Raw genomic sequence first — 18903 nt, forward strand, 5'->3', positions numbered from 1 at the left:
TGATTATTGAAATAAATGAGAAAGTTGTTTAAAATTGTATGTTCAACCTAAATCATGAAAGAAAACTTTTGGGTTTCATGTCCCTTTAAGTAAATAGACTAGGGAATTTAGGGAATATGTTTAGTAGACGTGGATTTGGACTATTTGTTAGGAATAAAAATGTGAATTTGACCGCCACCAGTGGCATTCAGCTATTTATGGATTTCATCTTCTGAAAGTGCAAGACACTAAGATCTGGATTTGCCCAGTACTTAGTGTCTTGCACTTTAACAAGAAAAAAATCTGGCTCAGAAAATATGTGGCATTAGTTTCCTAACAAATAGTCCGAATGCACATGCCTAATATTTAGGCACCTCACAATATTTATGAAAAAGAAAACCGTGATTCTGAGTATTATCTCTCTCATCCTTTGTCAATAAAGATTACATAGTAAACGTTAAACTCAAACTGTATTGCTTAAAAATATAAAATTACGTATACAGAAAAATACTCTGCAATACATTTGCTTTATTTATTGTGTCTGCTTTTCCTGTAATTTGAACACTATAGTTATTTTTCATCCCCTAGAGCAGGGTTCTTCAAACCTTTGCAACCCTTTTTTATGCTTGGTCTAGATAGCTGCAATTTTTGGCAAAGTGACTATAATGTGTGAGTACTTTATTCCTGATTGTAATCAAGCTTAAAGGGACATGAAACCCATTTTTTTTCTTTCATGATTCAGACAGCATATAATTTAAAAAAAGTTTCCAATTTATTCATATTATTTTCAAATTTTCTTAGTTCTCATGTTATTCTTTGTTGAAGAGATATCTAGATAGGTAGCGTGCACATTTCTGGAGCACTGCATTACAGGAAATAGTGCTGCCATCTAGTGCTCTTGCTAATAAATAAAATTGTTTCAAAACTGCTGCCATATAGTTCTGCATACAAGTGCACATTCATGAGCTTACCGTCCTGCTTTTCAACAAAGGATAAAAAGAATACAAAGTAAATGTGATAATAGAAGTAATTTGGAAAGTTGTTTAAAATTGTATTTTCTATCTGAATCCCGAAAGAAGAAAAAAATGGTTTATGTCCCTTTAAAAGTGTTGCAAAAGTTAATAACACACACACTCTCATACAACACACACACACACTCATACAACACACACACACTCTCATACAACACACACACACACACACACACTCATACAACACACACACACTCTCATACAACACACACACACACACTCATACAACACACACACACACTCATACAACACACACACACTCTCATACAACACACACACACACACTCATACAACACACACACACACTTATACAACACACACACACACTCATACAACACACACACACTCATACAACACACACACACACACTCATACAACACACACACACTGGGAAAATAAATATCTCTATCTTGCATTATCCCTTTTGATTTTGTAACAGTTAAAGAGAAAAAAATAAGATTTTCACATATGAATATATTATTTTCCAAGAAACCTGCCCTAAATAATGTCTCTATTTTATTTATCTGCATATCTTATTTCTTAATATTCTCATCTTGGCCTAGTGATTTATTATCTATCTATCTTCAGATAGTGAAGAACGAAATCAAATACATTTCTGTAAAACATGCGCATAATTCACATAATGTATTCTTTTGCTAAAGGTTAATTGCCAAACTTTATTGCTTTATTGCCTTCAGTATAAGAAGACACATTTATGTTATGTTATAAATCCATTGTACTGCACCAAAAATGAGGCTAGATTTTTAGGTAAAAAAACTTAATAGCAACATTTCTTCGGTAATTCTTGATTAGAGATTTTGGACAAAGGTTTTCATTTTAAATGAATGCTGAACATTTTCTAAATATTATGGTTTTAACCAATAAGTACTATCTATACACACACACACATACATACACACATATATATATATATATATATATACACACTATATATACACACACACATATATATATATATATATATATATATATATATATACACACACAAACAGTTGTGCTCATAAGTTTACATATCCTGGCAGAATTTATGATTTCTTGGCCATTTTTCAGAGAATATGAATGATAACACAAAAACTTTTCTTTCACTCGTGGTTAGTGTTTGACTGAAGCCATTTATTATCAATCAACTGTGTTTACTCTTTCTAAATCATAATGACAACAGAAACTACCCAAAGGACCCTGATCAAAAGTTTACATACCCTGGTGATTTTGGCCTGATAACATGCACACAAGTTGACACAAAGGGGTTTGAATGGCTATTAAAGGTAACCATTCTCACCTGTGTTCTGTTTTCTTGTAATCAGTGTATGTGTATAAAGGGTCAATGAGTTTCTGGACTCCTGACAGACCCTTGCATTTTTCATCCAGTACTGCACTGACGATTCTTGATTCTGAGTCATAGGGAAAGCAAAAGAATTGTCAAAGGATCTGCGGGAAAAGGTAGTTGAACTCTATAAAACAGGAAAGGGATATAAAAAAGATATATTTTACCACTTTCCTCTTACTACCTCCAGCTATGTTGAGAGCTTGCAAGAGAATGACTGGGTATGGCAGTTAGGGGAGGAGCAATATAGCAGCTCTGCTGTGGGTGATCCTCTTGCAACTTCCTGTTGGGAAGGAGAATATCCCACAAGTAATGGATGATCCGTGGACTGGATAAACCTAACAAGAGAAAGATATCCAAGAAATTGAGAATACAAATCAGCAGTGTTCAAACTCTAATAAAGAAGTGGAAAATGAGAGGTTCTGTTGAAACCAAACCATGGTCAGGTAGACCAACTAAAATTTCAGCCACAACTGGCAGAAAAATTGTTCGGGATGCAAAGACAAACCCACAAATAACTTCAGGTGAAATACAGGACTCTCTGAAAACATGTGGTGTGGCTGTTTCAAGATGCACAATAATGAGGCACTTGAAGAAAGATGGGCTGCATGGTCGAGTCGCCAGAAGAAAGCCATTACTACGCAAATGCCACAAAGTATCCCACTTACAATACGCCAAACAGCACAGAGACAAGCCTCAAACCTTCTGGCACAAAGTCATTTGGAGTGATGAGACCAAAATTGAGCTTTTTGGCCACAACCATAAACGCTACATTTGGAGAGGAGTCAACAAGGCCTATGATGAAAGGTACACCATTCCTACTGTGAAACACAGAGGTGGATCGCTGATGTTTTGGGGATGTGTGAGCTACAAAGGCATAGGAAATTTGGTCAGAATTGATGCCAAGATGAATGCAGTATGTTATCAAACAGAACCCCTCATTTTCCACTTCTTGATTAGAGTTTGAACACTGCTGATTTGCATTCTCAATTCCTTGGATATCTTTTTATATCCCTTTCCTGTTTTATACAGTTCAACTACCTTTTCCCGCAGATCCTTTGACAGTTCGTTTGCTTTCCCCATGACTCAGAATCCAGAAACGTCAGTGCAGCACTGGATGAAAGATGCAAGGGTCTGTCTGGAGTCCAGAAACTCATTGACCTGTTATACACAGACACTAATTACAAGCAAACATATCACAGGTGAGGATGGTTACCTTTAATAGCCATTCAAACCCCTTTATGTCAACTTGTGTGCATGTTATCAGGCAAAAATCACCAGGGTATATAAACTTTTGATCAGGGTAATTTGGGTAGTATCTGTTGTTATTATGATTTAAAAAGAGTAAACACAGTTGATTCTCTGAAAAATGGCCAAGAAATCATAAATTCTGCCAGGGTATGTAAACTTATGAGCACAACTGTATATATACTGTATATAACACGCATATACATACATACACATTATTCACACACACACACATATATATATACACTATATATACACACACACACATATATGTATATATATATATATATATATATATATATACATACTGTATATATTTATATATATATCCTCTCCAAGAACACAGGCACTCACTGGTCTTATAAAAGGTAATCCTTTATTCAATCCATTAAAACGATTATAATACCATGACGTTTCGGCACAACATTGTGCCTTTATCAAATGTGACAAAAATATTAAAAGCTTCATGATTACCTTTTATAAGACTAGTGAGTGCCTGTGTTCTTGGAGAGGATACGAATTGGTTTGCAGTGCACCTTGGCAGTTGAATTGGCGTAAGATTTTGCTGTCCTCTATCTGGACTGTATATATATATATATATATATATATATATACACAATATAGTATACTGTATACTATATATATATATATATATATATATATATACACACATACACACACACATATATATATATATATGCTATATATCATACCTATCATTCAATTTAATTAAAGGGACAGTCTACACCAGAATTTTTATTGTTTTAAAAGATAGATAATCCCCTTATTACCCATTTCCCAGTTTTGCATAACCAACACAGTTATATTAATATACTTTTAAACTCTGTGATTATCTTGTATCTAAGCCTCTGCAAACTGCCCCTTTTTTCAGTTCTTTTGACAGACTTGCAGTCTAGCCAATCAGTGCCTGCTCCCAGATAACTTCTCGTGCACGAGCACAGTGCTACCTATATGAAATACGTGAACTAACACCCTCTAATAGTGAAAAACTGGTAAAATGCAATCTGAAAAAGGTGGGCTTCAAGGTCTAAGAAATTAGCATATGAACCTCCTAGGTTAAGTTTTCAACTAAGAATACCAAGCAAAATTGGTGATAAAAGTAAATTGGAAAATTGTTTAAAATTACATGCTCTATCTGAATCATGAAAGTTTATTTTGGCCTAGACTGTCCCTTTAATATTCAAATGCAAATTTTGATATTTGAAATAATTTTTTTTTAAACCAAATGTGATATCTGGTTTAAAACATTGTGAAATTAAGTTATTAAAAACATTTGAATGAGAAGCCTTTAGGTCAAGGAGTAAAGTTTTCTCTAGGATTCAAATCACAATTTAAGACATTTTGATTATCCCTGACACCTGTTAAAATGGTTTAAATGGACATTAAATGGCTAATAAAGCCAACAACATAATTTATGCTTACCAGATAAATTCATTTCCTTTCTGGCAGGGAGAGTCCACTACTTCATTCCTTACTGTTGGGAAAGACAACACCTAGCCTCCAGGAGGCAATGACACCCCAAAAGGCTTAAATATCCCTCCCACTACCCCTATCCCCCAGTCATTCTGCCGAGGGAAAAAGGAAAAGTAGGAGAAACATCAGGGTATAAAGGTGTCAGAAGAAATAATATAAAAAGGGAGCGGCCCATCAAAAAAAATAATTACGGGCAGGGTCGTAGACTCTCCCTGCCAGAAAGGAAAGGAATTTATCTGGTAAGCATAAATTATGTTTACCTTCCATAAGGCAGGGAGAGTCCATGACTTCATTCCTTACTGTTGGGAAAACTATATCCAAGCTCCAGAGGACACTAAATGAATAACAGGAGGGAACAAAAAAGAGGCGGTCTCTATTCTGAGGGCACCACAGCCTGCAAAACTTTTCTCGCGAAAGCTGCTTCAGCCGATGCAAACACATCAAACGTAAAATTTAGAAAAAGTGTGTAAGGAGGACTAGGTAGCCGCCTTACAAATCTGATCCATAGAAGCTTCGTTCTTAAATGCCCAGGACGAAGCCACTGCTCTAGAGGAATGAGCCGTTATCCTCTCAGGGGGCTGTCACCCCGCTGTCTCATAAGCTAAGAGGATGACATTTCTCAACCACAAAGATAGGGAAGTAGTAGTAGCCTTCTGCCCCTTACGCTTCCCTGTATAGATGACAAAGAGGAAGATTGTCTGAATTCCTTAGTAGCCTGAAGATAGAACTTCAAGGCACGAACCACATCCAGATTGTGAAGCAAGCGTTCCTTTGCTGAAGAAGGATTAAGACAAAAGGAAGGAACAACAATTTCTTGATTAATGTTACAGTCCGACACCACCTTAGGGAGGAACCCTAATTTAGTACGCCTTATCAGCATGGAAAACAAGATAAGGGGAGTCACATTGTAAATCAGAAATCTCAGAAACTCTGCATGCAGAGGCAATAGCCAGCAAAAAAAGAACCTTCAAAGATAACAATTTAATCTCAACAGTATGCAAAGGCTCAAACAGAGCCTGCTGCAAAACACTAAGAACAAGATTTAGGCTCCAAGGTGGAGCCCCAGATCTAAACACAGGTCTGATCCTAGTCAGAGCCTTAACAAAGGACTACACATCTGGAAGCTTAGCCAATCTCTTGTGCAGTAACACAGACAGGGCCGATATCTGTCCCTTCAGGGAACTAGCAGATAGATCCTTCTCCAGTCCATCCTGGAGAAAAGATAAAATTCTGGAAACCTTAACCTTATGCCAGGAAAATCCACGCTCTCCACACCAGTACAAGTAAGTCCTCCACAATTTATGGTAGATACGATGATTAACTGGCTTTCGAGCTTGAATCAGAGTGTCGATAACACTCTCAGAGAACCCTCTCTTGGCTAAGACGCAGTCAGCCTCAGAGAATCTAGGATTTTGATGAATGAAGGGACCCTGTATTAGCAGATCTCTGCGACAAGGTAACCTCCACTGAGGAGATGAGGACATCCCCACCAGATCCGCAAACCATGTCCTTCGCGGCCACAATGGAGCAATCAGAATCACTGATGCTTGCTCCTGCAAAATGTGAGCCACCACACGAGGGAGGATCGGTAATGGAGGAAAAAGATATATGATTCTGAACCTCCATGGTACTGATAGGGCATCTATCAATTCCGCCTGAGGATCCCTCAACCTCGACCCATACCTGGGTAGCTTGGTATTGAGGTGGGATGCCATGAGATCTATCTTAGGCATCCCCCACGAGCTGCATTATCTCTGCAAACATCTCAGGTGGAGAGACCATTCCCCTGGGTGAAAGGATTGCCTGCTGAGGAAGTCATCTTCACAGTTGTCCAGTTGGATCGCTGACAGCGTACATCTGTGAGTCTCCGCCCACTCTAGTATCTGAGATACTTCTCTCATCACCAAGGAACTTCTTGCTCCCCCCTGATGGTTGATGTAGGCAACAGAGGTTATATTGTCTGATTGGAATCTGATAAACTGGGATGAACCCAGAAGGGGCCAAGCCTTCAAGGCATTGAAGTTTGCCCGGAGTTCCTCCTGAGTCCACAGTCCTTGTGCCTTCTTGGCACCCCAAATGGGTCCCCAGCCGGAAAAGCTTGCGTCCATAATCACAATCTTCAAGGACGGTCTCAAGAAGAACGTGCCTTGGAACAGATGATCTGGACAGAGCCACCAAGAGAGCGAGTCTCTCAACAGGCTGTCCAGAACAATCTGTTGAGACAGATCTGAATTGTCAATGTTCCATTGTCTCAGCATGCATAGTTGTAAGGGTCTGAGATGGAATCTGGCAAAAGGAATGATGTCCATACAGGACACCATGTGTCCGATCACCTCGATACACTGAGCCACTGAGGGTCTCAAGGAGGCCTGGAGGGCAAGACATGCAGAAGTTAGCTTGCAACATCTCTGATCTGTGAGAAATATTCTCATGGATATGGAGTCTATTATTGTACCCAGGAAATTCACCCTTGTACTCTTTTCCAAGTTTATCTTCCATCCATGTGATTGAAGAAGATTGAGAAGGGACTCCGAATGTTCTTCCGCTAGATGAAAAGATGCACCAAGATATCATCCAGGTAAGGCGCTACTGTAATACCTTGTGTTCTGGCAACGGCTAGAAGAGCCCCCAGAACCTTCGTACATATCCTTGGAGCAGTAGCTAGGCCAAATGGAAGAGCTATGAACTGGAAGTGCTTGTCCAGAAAGGCAAATATCAGGAACTGAAAATGTTCCCTGTGTATCAGAACGTGAAGGTATGCATCCTTCAGGTCTATGGTGGTCATAAACTGTCTTTCCTGAACCAGAGGAAGGATTGGCCGTATTGTCTCCATCTTGAAAGAAGGAACACTCAGAAATTTGTTTAGGCACTTTAGGTCCAGAATTGGAACAAAAAGTCCCCTCCTTCTTTGGAACCACGAAAAGGTTTGAATAAAACCCCAAACCTCTTTCTTCTGTAGGTACCAGAACAATTACTCCTAGAGAGGAGAGATCCTGTATGCAACCTAAGAATGCAGCCCTCTTTTCTTGTCTTGTAGACTGGAGAGTAGGAATCTGCCCCTGGGCAGATGAGACTTGAATCCTATCCTGTATCCCTGAGATACAAACTCCAGGACCCAAGGATCCTGTACATCCTGGAACCAAGCATCTGAAAAAGAGAGACATTCTGCCCCCTACTCGACTCGATCCCGGATCGGGGGCCGCCCCTTTTTGCTGATTTGTTCTCAGCGGGCTTCTTATTCTGTTTGGACTTCTCCATAACTGAGCCGACTGCCAACTACTCTTGGGCTGCTCGGACTTAGATGAGGATTGCTGTCGTTGTGATTTGTCAGAATGTAAGGAACCTAAATTAGACAATTGCCGTCCCTTAGGCCTATTTTTCTTATCCTGCAGTAGGAAGGCACCTTTCCCTCCGGTAACCGTAGAAAAATGGAGTCCAGCCCTGGACCGAATAAAATCTTCCCCTTGAAAAGAAGAGAAAGGAGTCTGGATTTAGAAGCCATATCCACAGACCAAGACTTCAACCAGAGAGCCCGGCGGTCTAGGACCGCAAAGCCTAAAGCCTTTGCTTTTAGGTGAATAATCTGCATATTCGTGTCACAGATGAAGGAGTTAGAAATTCTCAGAGCCTTAATTCTCTCCTGAACAGTGTTCCCTCTAAGGCCAGTTTTGTGAGTGGCCCAGCAGTGAAACAGTTAATTAGAGCAATTAGCCCACACTATACAATGCAAACTGCAAATGTGTGGCTCCCTTATTAACTGTTTCACTGCTGGGCCGCTCACAAAACTGAATTTAGAGGGAACACTGCTCCTGAATATCCTCGAGGGGAGTCGACACCTCAATGAGCTCCGACAGAGTGTCACACCAGTAGGTAGCTGCTCCAGCAAACGCGACTACAGTTGCCACTGGTTGAAATAAAAACCCTGTATGTTGAAACATCTTCCTCAGAAAGGTTTCTATTTTCTTATCCATAGGCTCTCTAAAAGAAGAACTATCCTGCAAAGGGATAGTAGTACGCTTAGCCAGTGTAGAAATAGCACCATCCACCTTAGGGATGGAGCCCCACAAATCTAATTGAGAGTCAGGGACCGAGAATCATTTCTAAAAGTAGACGAGGGGGAAAAAGAAGTTCCTATTCTTTCCCATTCATTACTAATAATATTCACCATCTTAACTGGCACAGGAAAAGTCAGAGGGACCTTCCTGTCTTCATAAACCGTGTCTAATTTAGGGATCTTAGATTCCTCAGGGAGCGTAGCCTCTGGAACCTCTAGCGTAGACAGAACTTCCTTTAATAAAAAACGCAGATGCTCAAATTTAAATCTAAAGGAGGGTTCCTCCACTGAAGGAGGGCTAGAAACTATAGTCTCCCTCTGAAGCTACAGAGGTTAATTAATCCTCGGATATCTGGGACATAGTAGCTAAATCCGACAAATATTTAGATGACTCTAGGTCAGGAGAACTATGTTTAACCTTTCTCTTACGTTTGCGAGCGAGGTAAGGCACTCAGGGCCGCAGACACCGCTGATTGTAACTGCTGTAAAATTGCCGGAGAATACCCCCCTCCAGATGGAGGATTAGTTGAGCCGCGGGGAACTGCATGTGGAGCAGGTAGTGTAGAAAGGGTATTAATCTCTTGGGACCCAGATTCCTGAGAGGTAAATGGCTCAGAGGGGCTAATAGCGCTATGAGTATTAGCAGGCTTGTCTCCCTTCTTAGACTTTAGAACAGTGCTTAGGCAAATGGAACAAAATTGAGCAGGCGGGCAAACCACGGCCTCCTCACAATAAACCACACTAGGCTGAAAGGTATGTCTGGGGTTTTGCTGTTTCCTTTGTTTAGACAGGGATTGCCTGGTATTTCGGAGCTGGACTGTACTGTTAAGTCAAGATCAGACTGATATGCTACAGGAAGGTTCAAGACAAATGTTGAGCAAAAAGAGGCTGCTTCTTGGGTGGTAACTAGCCATAGAACATGCTAATATAGTATTATTCGTTCCTAGGTTGAGCGCTTCTCTCTTTTAATTTAGACAGTCTCGATGGGTTCACAGAAAAACTTTCCCTGCATCTCTAGACGCTAACTGTCATCAATACTCTCACTGAGAGGTTGGCATGATTACTTAAAAACTCCAGTCCTTTCTTGAAGGGAACATACCCATTACAGGACTATCCAAATCTTCTGACACTTCTCTGCCACCTCCTATAGTGAGGCAAAGAATGACTGGGGGATAGGGGAAGTGGGAGGGATATTTAAGCCTTTGGCTGGAGTGTCTTTGCCTCCTCCTGGTGGCCAGGTGTTGTATTTCCCAACAGTAAGGAATGAAGTTGTGGACTCTCCTTACCTTATGGAAAAAAAATAAACTTTTATGATTCGGATAGAGCAAGTAATGTTAAGCAACTTTTTAATTTACTTATATTATCTAATTTGATATCCTTTGTTGAAAACCATGCCTAGGTAAGCTCAGGAGCAGCAATGCACTACTGAAAGTTTGCTGGTGATTGGTAGCTGCACATATATGCCTCTTGAAATTGGCTCACCAGATGTGTTCAGCTAGCTCACAGTAGTGCATTTTTGCTCCTTCAACAAAAAATACCAAGAGAATGATAAAGTGGAAAGTTTTTTTGTTTTTTTTTTAAATGGTATTCTCTATATAAATCATGAAATAATCAAATTGGTTTTTATGTCCCTTTAAACTCCTTTTACGTTTGTGTACAAATTGTGTGCTGTGTCCCATGCTCCCTAGAGAAGCCAAAAGCAAGTTAAGTAACCTGCAGATGCTAATGCTGCAAATCAAACAGCTGGCTCAGCCAATCTGCAGCATTTTGAAAATCTAGGTTAGGGATTTTGATATTTGACCTCTTTCTGGCACGTAAGTACAAAGCACAATTTTTACACAAGAGCAAGATATGTTTAAAATTCATTTTAGCGCAAAATAAATGCTAGATATAATAATGTATTTAAAGTAAAGATTAGCTCAAAAATAATACGTAGATGTATTTTTCTTTGAATTCTATTAGCTGTTTACATATTGAATATATAAGTGTAAAATTTTAGGGGTAGATTTATCAAATGTCGGGCGGACATCGATAAATGCTGACAGCATACGCTGTCGGCATTTATCAATGCACAAGCATTTCTGGTGAAATGCTTGTGCAATGCCGCCCTCTGCACATTGGCGGCCAATCGGCTGCTAGCAGGGGTTGTCAATCATCCTGATCGGGATGATTGCTGTCCGCCACTTCAGAGGTGGCGGACAAGTTAAGGAGCAGCGGTCTTACAACCTTTCCTTCTTAACTTAAGTTTCAAGCGGACCTGAAACGTTGGGGTAGATTGCAGTATCCGCTGCTTGATAAATCTACCCCTAAGTCTTTATAAAGTAGTAGGTGCTGCTTATAACTTTTAAGTGTCCCTGTGTTTAAACGTGTTCTTCTTATCTAACATATGTGTTTAAAGTCCCTTTTATGTCACAGGGTTTAATGTCCCTTTAAGGGGGACAATCTCCTAAGGTAATAATGTTTCCATTAAAAATAATTAAAACAAAATATCTGTCAAACAGAACACAAGCGCAACCCAGATTCAATGTAGCTAAATGATTTACTTAAGCAATCTTAATGCGCATACATACATATGCACTCACAAGAAAGTGGATAACATAAGCATATCATCAATATTCCCAGCTTAGCTTTTTCTGCAAAGTCGTTTGAGATCCAATCGATCCTTCTGTTAAAAAGACTCCTCCAATTTAAAAGTTGCCAACACAAGGCTAAAAGATTCAAATCCTCCATGTTTTGAAACGCCTCCGAATCAACGCGTCTCCTCTGCCACCTTAGCAGACTTTGTCAAGAGATTTACAGAGTGTATAACATGTTCCATGTCTGAAACAGTTTAAAAACACTGCTTACCAAACACACCCACTCACTGATTGGGTAGCACGTATGACATAATAGCCAATCGGGGACATTCAACTAAAGTTTCGCTGTGTATGAATATGAAAATGTAAAGCTTCGCTACTATAGAATGGATTGCATATCTCCACGGTTATCAGCTGCTAATAGCTAAAGTATATTTAATCTTGCCACATTTGTAAAGGCGATGGCACACTTATTATGTGAAACCTGAGTGGGCGGTCCCGAATAAATCCTCTTACTCCCCCAGATATAATTTATCAGTGTCAATTATATGTGAAAGATCCATTGAATACCGTACTTCCCAATATAATGTGGGTGTGTTTTTACAAATTGATATTCCATATTGGAGTTTAAAAACATATAATGGAAAAATTCATCAAAAAATATAATAAATAATAAATACATTCATCTGAAAGAAAAAACACATAACGTGACTTATTCAACATAAATGTACATATCTATCATCGAGTCATATAGTAGTGAACAGATCACAATCTATGGTATATACATCACCCCCCCCCCCCCACTAAAAGATGGAGAACCCTATATAATATGATACAACCTAGTTTCTTTAAAAAAATATATGATTGCCAAGCATTACCTAATCCATAAAAGCTTGGAGATCTAAATCCACATTAAACCCGTGGGGGCAAAGACTCACTAATTTATGGATCCATTTCGTCTCTCACTCTTGCAGATTTAACAGTCTCTGTGTATTATTCTTCATAAAAGGCATGGTTTCAATAACCATCACTCTCAGTACTGTGAAATCTACGAAAGTGCTTTGATACACTATGTTGATTGAACCCTTTTTCAATGTTTGTAATATGTTCATAGATCTGTTTTTTTATTTATCTTTTGGTCCGACCAATATAAATTTAATTACAGCTACAGCTGGGCATGTATACTGCAAAGGTTGTATTGCATGTAGAACAGATTTTAATCTCAAAATCCTGAGACCCATCCTGGTTATAGAATTTGTCTCCATCTAAGAGAATTGGAAAAGGAATCAGATACCACTTTGGGTCAAGAAATACCTAAGCCAGTAGAAGATCTCCTTGATCTTAATACACACGATGAGGGTCTTAAATTTAGACATAGTAATTTAAAGAGACCATCTTCCTTTTACCCCACACATGCATAAGGGGAGTATCTCCCTGTTTTTAATAAATTGATCACAGCGGAATTTAATAAGTATTTTGATAAAATTGAGAAATCTACCATTAATAACTACAACAACAATCTCACCACCCAGGAAAGAGCAGCCCTTAGAGACCTTCAAAGGGATCCAAATATTGTGATAAGACAGGAAGATAAGGGTGGAGGTATTGTTGTTCAAGATAGGGCAGTTTATGTCCAAGAGGCAAATAGGTTGCTAAATGATGTGAAAACATATGTTAAAGGGCCAGTAAACCTAAAAATAATGTTATATAATTCTTCAAAAAGTTCAAATAGATCCTGATGAAATTTATTAGTTGGATCCTCCCTCAATTTAAAGTGCCAGTAAACCTAAAAAATAATGTTATATAATTCTGCACATAGTGCAGAATTATATAACATTATATGAGTGCTAGCTTTATAAAACCTAATATATCCGGTAAACTTTTCTAAACAAACAGGGTTTTCCAGACCCGCACTCTGTGCTCTACTGAGCGGGTCTGGTTTTCCCTCAGAGCGCATCTGGCCAGCTGTCTAGTAACAGCCCGGCCCGACCGCACCATTACACTCAATGCAGCTCACTCCTGGAGCAGGAGCGAGCTGCATTAAGTGTAATGGCACAGTCGAGCCGGGCTGTTACTAGACAGCTGGCCAGATGCGCTCTGAGGGGAAACCAGACCCGCTCAGTAGAGCACAGAGGGCGGGTCTGGAAAACCCTGTTTGTTTAGAAAAGTTTACTGGTTATATTAGGTTTTATAAAGCTAGCACTCATATAATGTTATATAATTCTGCACTATGTGCAGAATTATATAACATTATTTTTTAGGTTTACTGGCACTTTAAATTGAGGGAGGATCCAACTAATAAATTTCATCAGGATCTATTTGAACTTTTTGAAGTATAGCAAAAGAGGAGAATATCCTGACTCGAGATGAATTTAATTATATTTATACCCCTATCCCAAAAATTCCTATATTTTATCATCTCCTGAAAATACATAAGGATAGTGTTAACCCGCCAGGTAGACCTATAGTTTCTGGGATCAATTCCATCATCAGCAATCTATCGGCTTATATTGATTGGTTTTTACAACCTATTGTAAAAAACATTAAATCTTATTTAAAGGACACCAGGGAAGCCATACAGTTATTTAAAAGGGATGGAATGGAATGAAGAATGTAAGTGGATGACTTGCGATGTGGCGGCACTATACACCAGAATCCCACACAAAGCTGGTGTTAAAGCAATCTAAGAATACAGTGCTAATAGTGATCTTCCCCCATCACAAATGAAATTTATGGTCAATAGTATCTCCTTCATCCTGGACCATAATTATTTTAACTTCAATGATGTATTTTACGAACAAGTGCAGGGCACAGCGATGGGTACCACGATGGCCCCATCCTATGCCAACATTTATATGGCATCCTTTGAAGATAAATATATATGGAACAATAATCCATTTCAGGAGAATATAATGGCTTACCAACGAAATATCGATGAGGTTATTTTAATTGGAGAGGGGATAGTATCTTAGCAGAACAGTTTTTTATTCACAACAATGAGAACACATATAATTTGTCATTCACACATAGGGTAGAGAGAGACCAAATAGATTTCTTGGACCTTACTCTCTTCTGCAATCCTGAAACCAATACAGTGGCAGTAAATAACTACAGGAAGCCTACTGATAGTAACGGCTTCCTTAATGCAAATAGCAGCCAGTTACCTAGTTGGAAGTCCTATATTCCCTATGGGCAGTTCCAGCGGATTCGCAGGAACTGCACTATGGATGGAGACTTTTTTTAGGGAGGCAGACATTCTTGAGAAGAAATTCAAAATCAGAATTTGGTTGTGACTGTTAGGGAAAAAACAGCTAGCATCTCCAGAGATGTTCTGTTACATACACATATAAAAACTAAAAAACATGATGAAATTAAATTTATTACCACTTATAGTGTAGGAGCATAAAAAATAAAATCGGCTTTAAATAAACATTGGAATGTCCTTAAATTAGATCCTATTTTAGGTAAGGAAATAGCAGAAGGGCCCAGTGTTGTTTATAAAAGAAATTATAACTAAAAAAACATATTAGCACCCTTGAAACTAAATTCAAGGGATATACAAGATAAACCTGAGATTAAACAGGATGGTACATAGTCTGGATGGTTGAATTAAAAGTAATGGTCTATATAAATGTAGAAGATTAAACTGTTGTTTGTGCCCATTAATAAAACCAGGAGACAAATTCCATAACTGGGATGGTATCAGGATTTTAAGATTAAAATCCGTTCTCCATGCAATACCACTTTTGCAGTATACATGCTCATCTGTAGCTGTAATTTAATTTATATTGGTAGGACCAAAAGAAAAAAAAAACGGATCTATGAACATATTACAAACATTGAGAAAGGGTTCAAACAACATACTGTATTAGAGCACTTTGGTAGATTTCACAGTATGAGACCTGACTCACTGAGAGTGATGGTTATTGAAACCATACCTTTTATGAAGAATAATACACAGAGACTGTTAAATCTGCAAAACTGTAAGATGAAATGGATCCATAAATTAGGAAGTCTTTCCCCCATAGGCTCAATGTGGATTTAGATCTCCAAGCTTTTATGGATTAGGTACTGCTTAGCAATCATATATTTTGTTTTTATGTTATATATATGATATGTTGTATCATATTATATAGGGTTCTCCATCTTTTGGGGGGGGAGGTGATGTGTATAGCATATATTTTGATATGTTCATTACTATATAACTCGATAAAAGATATGTATATTTATGTTGAATAAGTCACGATATGTGTTTTTTCTTTCAGATGAATGTATTTATTATTTATTATATTTTTTGATGAATTTTTCCATTATATGTTTTTAAACTCCAATATGGAATATCAATTTGTAAAAACACACCCACATTATATTGGGAAGTACGATATTTAATGGATCTTTCACATATAATTGACACTGATACATTATATCGGGGGGGTAAAAGGATTTATTTGGGACCGCCCCCTCAGGTTTCACATAATAAGTGTGCCATCGCCTTTACAAATGTGGCAAGATGAAATATACTTTAGCTATTAGCAGCTGATAACCGTAGAGATAGGCAATCCATTCTATAGTAGCGAAGGTTAACATTTTCATATTCATACACGGCGGAACTTTAGTTGAATGTCCCCGATTGGCTATTACGTCATACGTGCTACCCAATCATAGAGTGGGTGTGTTTGGTAAGCCTTGTGTTGGCAACTTTTAAATTGGAGGAGTCTTTTTAACAGAGGGATCGATTGGATCTCAAACGAATTTGCAGACAAAGCTAAGCTGGGAATATTGATGATATGCTTATGTTATCCACTTTTTTATGAGTGCATATGTATGTATGCGCATTAAGATTGCTTAGGTAAATCATTTAGCTACTTTGAATCTGGGTTGCGCTTGTGTTCTGTTTTATAGATATTCACCTTCCAGGAGAAGCGCCAATGGCATGTTTTCAATTCAAGCAACACCAGTGGATTGTCTATTTTGGCCACCATCAGGAGGAGACTGTGTGGGACAATTTTCTGGGATTCCACCCCTATAAAAATAACACACAGAAATTCCAAATTGGTGACTATCTATTCTACATTAGTGGTCTATTAAGGCTGCCAGTTCGTTTTAATTTTTCAGTACCTCTCTCTTTTTTAATTACATTGTGTCTGTGTATTTTACGCTACAAGCGTTTGCCTTGCTATATTAGTGTATTATTTACCAGGGGTCCTGATAACCTCCCCCATAGGGTATAAGGTAGAACCATTATAGTTTAAATTTTTGGTTCCACTCTCCATTTCAGTGCTGATAATTTTCTGTGTGTGATTTTAAAACAAAATATACACCAACATTTTGTAATATACCAAAAATACAACTGCTATATGTCGGTTCATTTTAAACCTTAAAATGAAGGAATTTGCCTTCAGGTTGCAATTTTCCTTAAAAAGGAAATGCAGGATTTACCCACCTCAATGGAGAGACGCCGAGGACCAGGGTTCCTGCAATTTATCATGAAACCTTCTCCATCTGATGGGGACAGAGCCGTTGTGCCTGGGCTAAGTTGAGAAAGCTGTAGATGAGAATGACCAAGACCTGAAGGGAAGGGCACACATAATAAATTACTCAAATATGGTAAAAATGTTTTAAATAACTTGCAAAATTTATATTTCACAGAGGAACATAGGAATCTAGGCCTAAGAAAGTCAATAGGAAAGAAACAGATTAAAGAAAAAGATTTTGACAATTCAGAACCATAGGCACAACATATCTGTGCAAATATTCTATACAGTGTAAGTTTAAAGGGACATTAAACTCTAAATACATGTCATGCACTTCCCTCTAGTCATGTGTGCTGTCATTATGGTACCTAGGTAACACTTCAGGTATCTGATGTGCAAACACATCAGCACTGTTATGCAGTGAAAGCTAGATTTCAACATGGCAGCACTAACGACTAGTTGGAGGCGGAGAATAACCTTAATACTTTGCTTATAAAATGCACTTAGTGCTTAAAGTGCCTTTAATTAGTTTGAAGGATAGCCTTATGCTTATCCTGGGCATTCCTGGAGCCCCCAAAGTGTTTGTCTTTACCACCTCTAAATAAAGTTTATTCTATTAATCAACCACCATTTCTGTGAAGAAGTTCTCTTGCAAATTACTCATAAACCAAATACTCTTCAGCTTGAGATCATGACATCCTTATAGGGATGGGCAAATACATTCTAACATTTGTTTAATGTAATATTATTTCTAATGCTTTCTTTAAAAGTAATATTCTATTAATTTTTTTTAATAATTTGATTAGAACTCTGCAATATTTGAATTTAAAAAAAAAAAAATTCATATATTTGTAATAGTATTTCTAATGCTCTCTTTAAATGTAATATTCAAATTATGCAATATTCGATATAGAAACATTTGAATTGATATATTTGTATCTATTATGTATCAATTTATTATATTCCCTACCCCATGAACTATTGAACTTATGAATAGTATTTGTTAATTTGAATGTTGCATTCAAAATTTCGAATGTGGATATTCTATTTAATTATAAACATTAGAAAACAAAAGTAACATTTGAAACCCGGAAATAACATTTGATTACCGAATTCTAATGTATTTTCATTCTTATCAACATTTAGTTGTCCAAAACGAATGTCCACATGACTATTCGTTCTACCAAACAAATTACACTTTCCGCACAGTCGCCCATCCCTAGTGGTGAACCAACTTATACAACTCCAGCTTTTTCCTTGCCTTAAAGGAGGGTGAAGAAAATTGACTGCCCTGTCTTGAGGTTTTATTTAGTAGGTAGATATCTGTAGTCGTATAAGCCTGTTTGCAACATATAACAGTATTTTATCAATATAATTAATGTCTTATGGCATTAATATTATTTGATAGTCAGACAGATTTATGCTTACACCCTCCAATATCTCAGCTGTCTGTACGTATCATGACAACCACATACTTTACATTGCCCATAACCAACATCTTATCTATTAGTGACAGACAATAAACACAGCAGGCAACAGATGACAGCAATCTCACTCTAAAGTTTATTATAAAAAAAAAATATTAAGACTTATGAAGAGGGGTCTCCTAAATACCTTTATAGCACTGGTTTTCAAACCTGTTCTCAGGCATCCCTAACAGGTCAGATTTTGAGGATAGTTGAACTAGAGCACTGGTGAAATA

At 37.9% G+C, this 18903-nt stretch overlaps 1 protein-coding gene across 1 annotated transcript in view; it reads right to left on the reverse strand.

Moving 5' to 3' along the window:
• CDK18 (cyclin dependent kinase 18) overlaps positions 1 to 18903 on the reverse strand; it is a 455832-nt gene that overhangs the window by 243327 nt on the left and 193602 nt on the right. The window contains exon 3 of the mRNA XM_053706616.1: positions 17171 to 17295. Coding sequence (XP_053562591.1) covers positions 17171 to 17295 — 125 coding nt within the window. The remainder of the gene's footprint in view (positions 1 to 17170; positions 17296 to 18903) is intronic.

Source organism: Bombina bombina, chromosome 3, assembly GCF_027579735.1.
Source record: "Bombina bombina isolate aBomBom1 chromosome 3, aBomBom1.pri, whole genome shotgun sequence".
Lineage (NCBI taxonomy): Eukaryota > Metazoa > Chordata > Amphibia > Anura > Bombinatoridae > Bombina > Bombina bombina.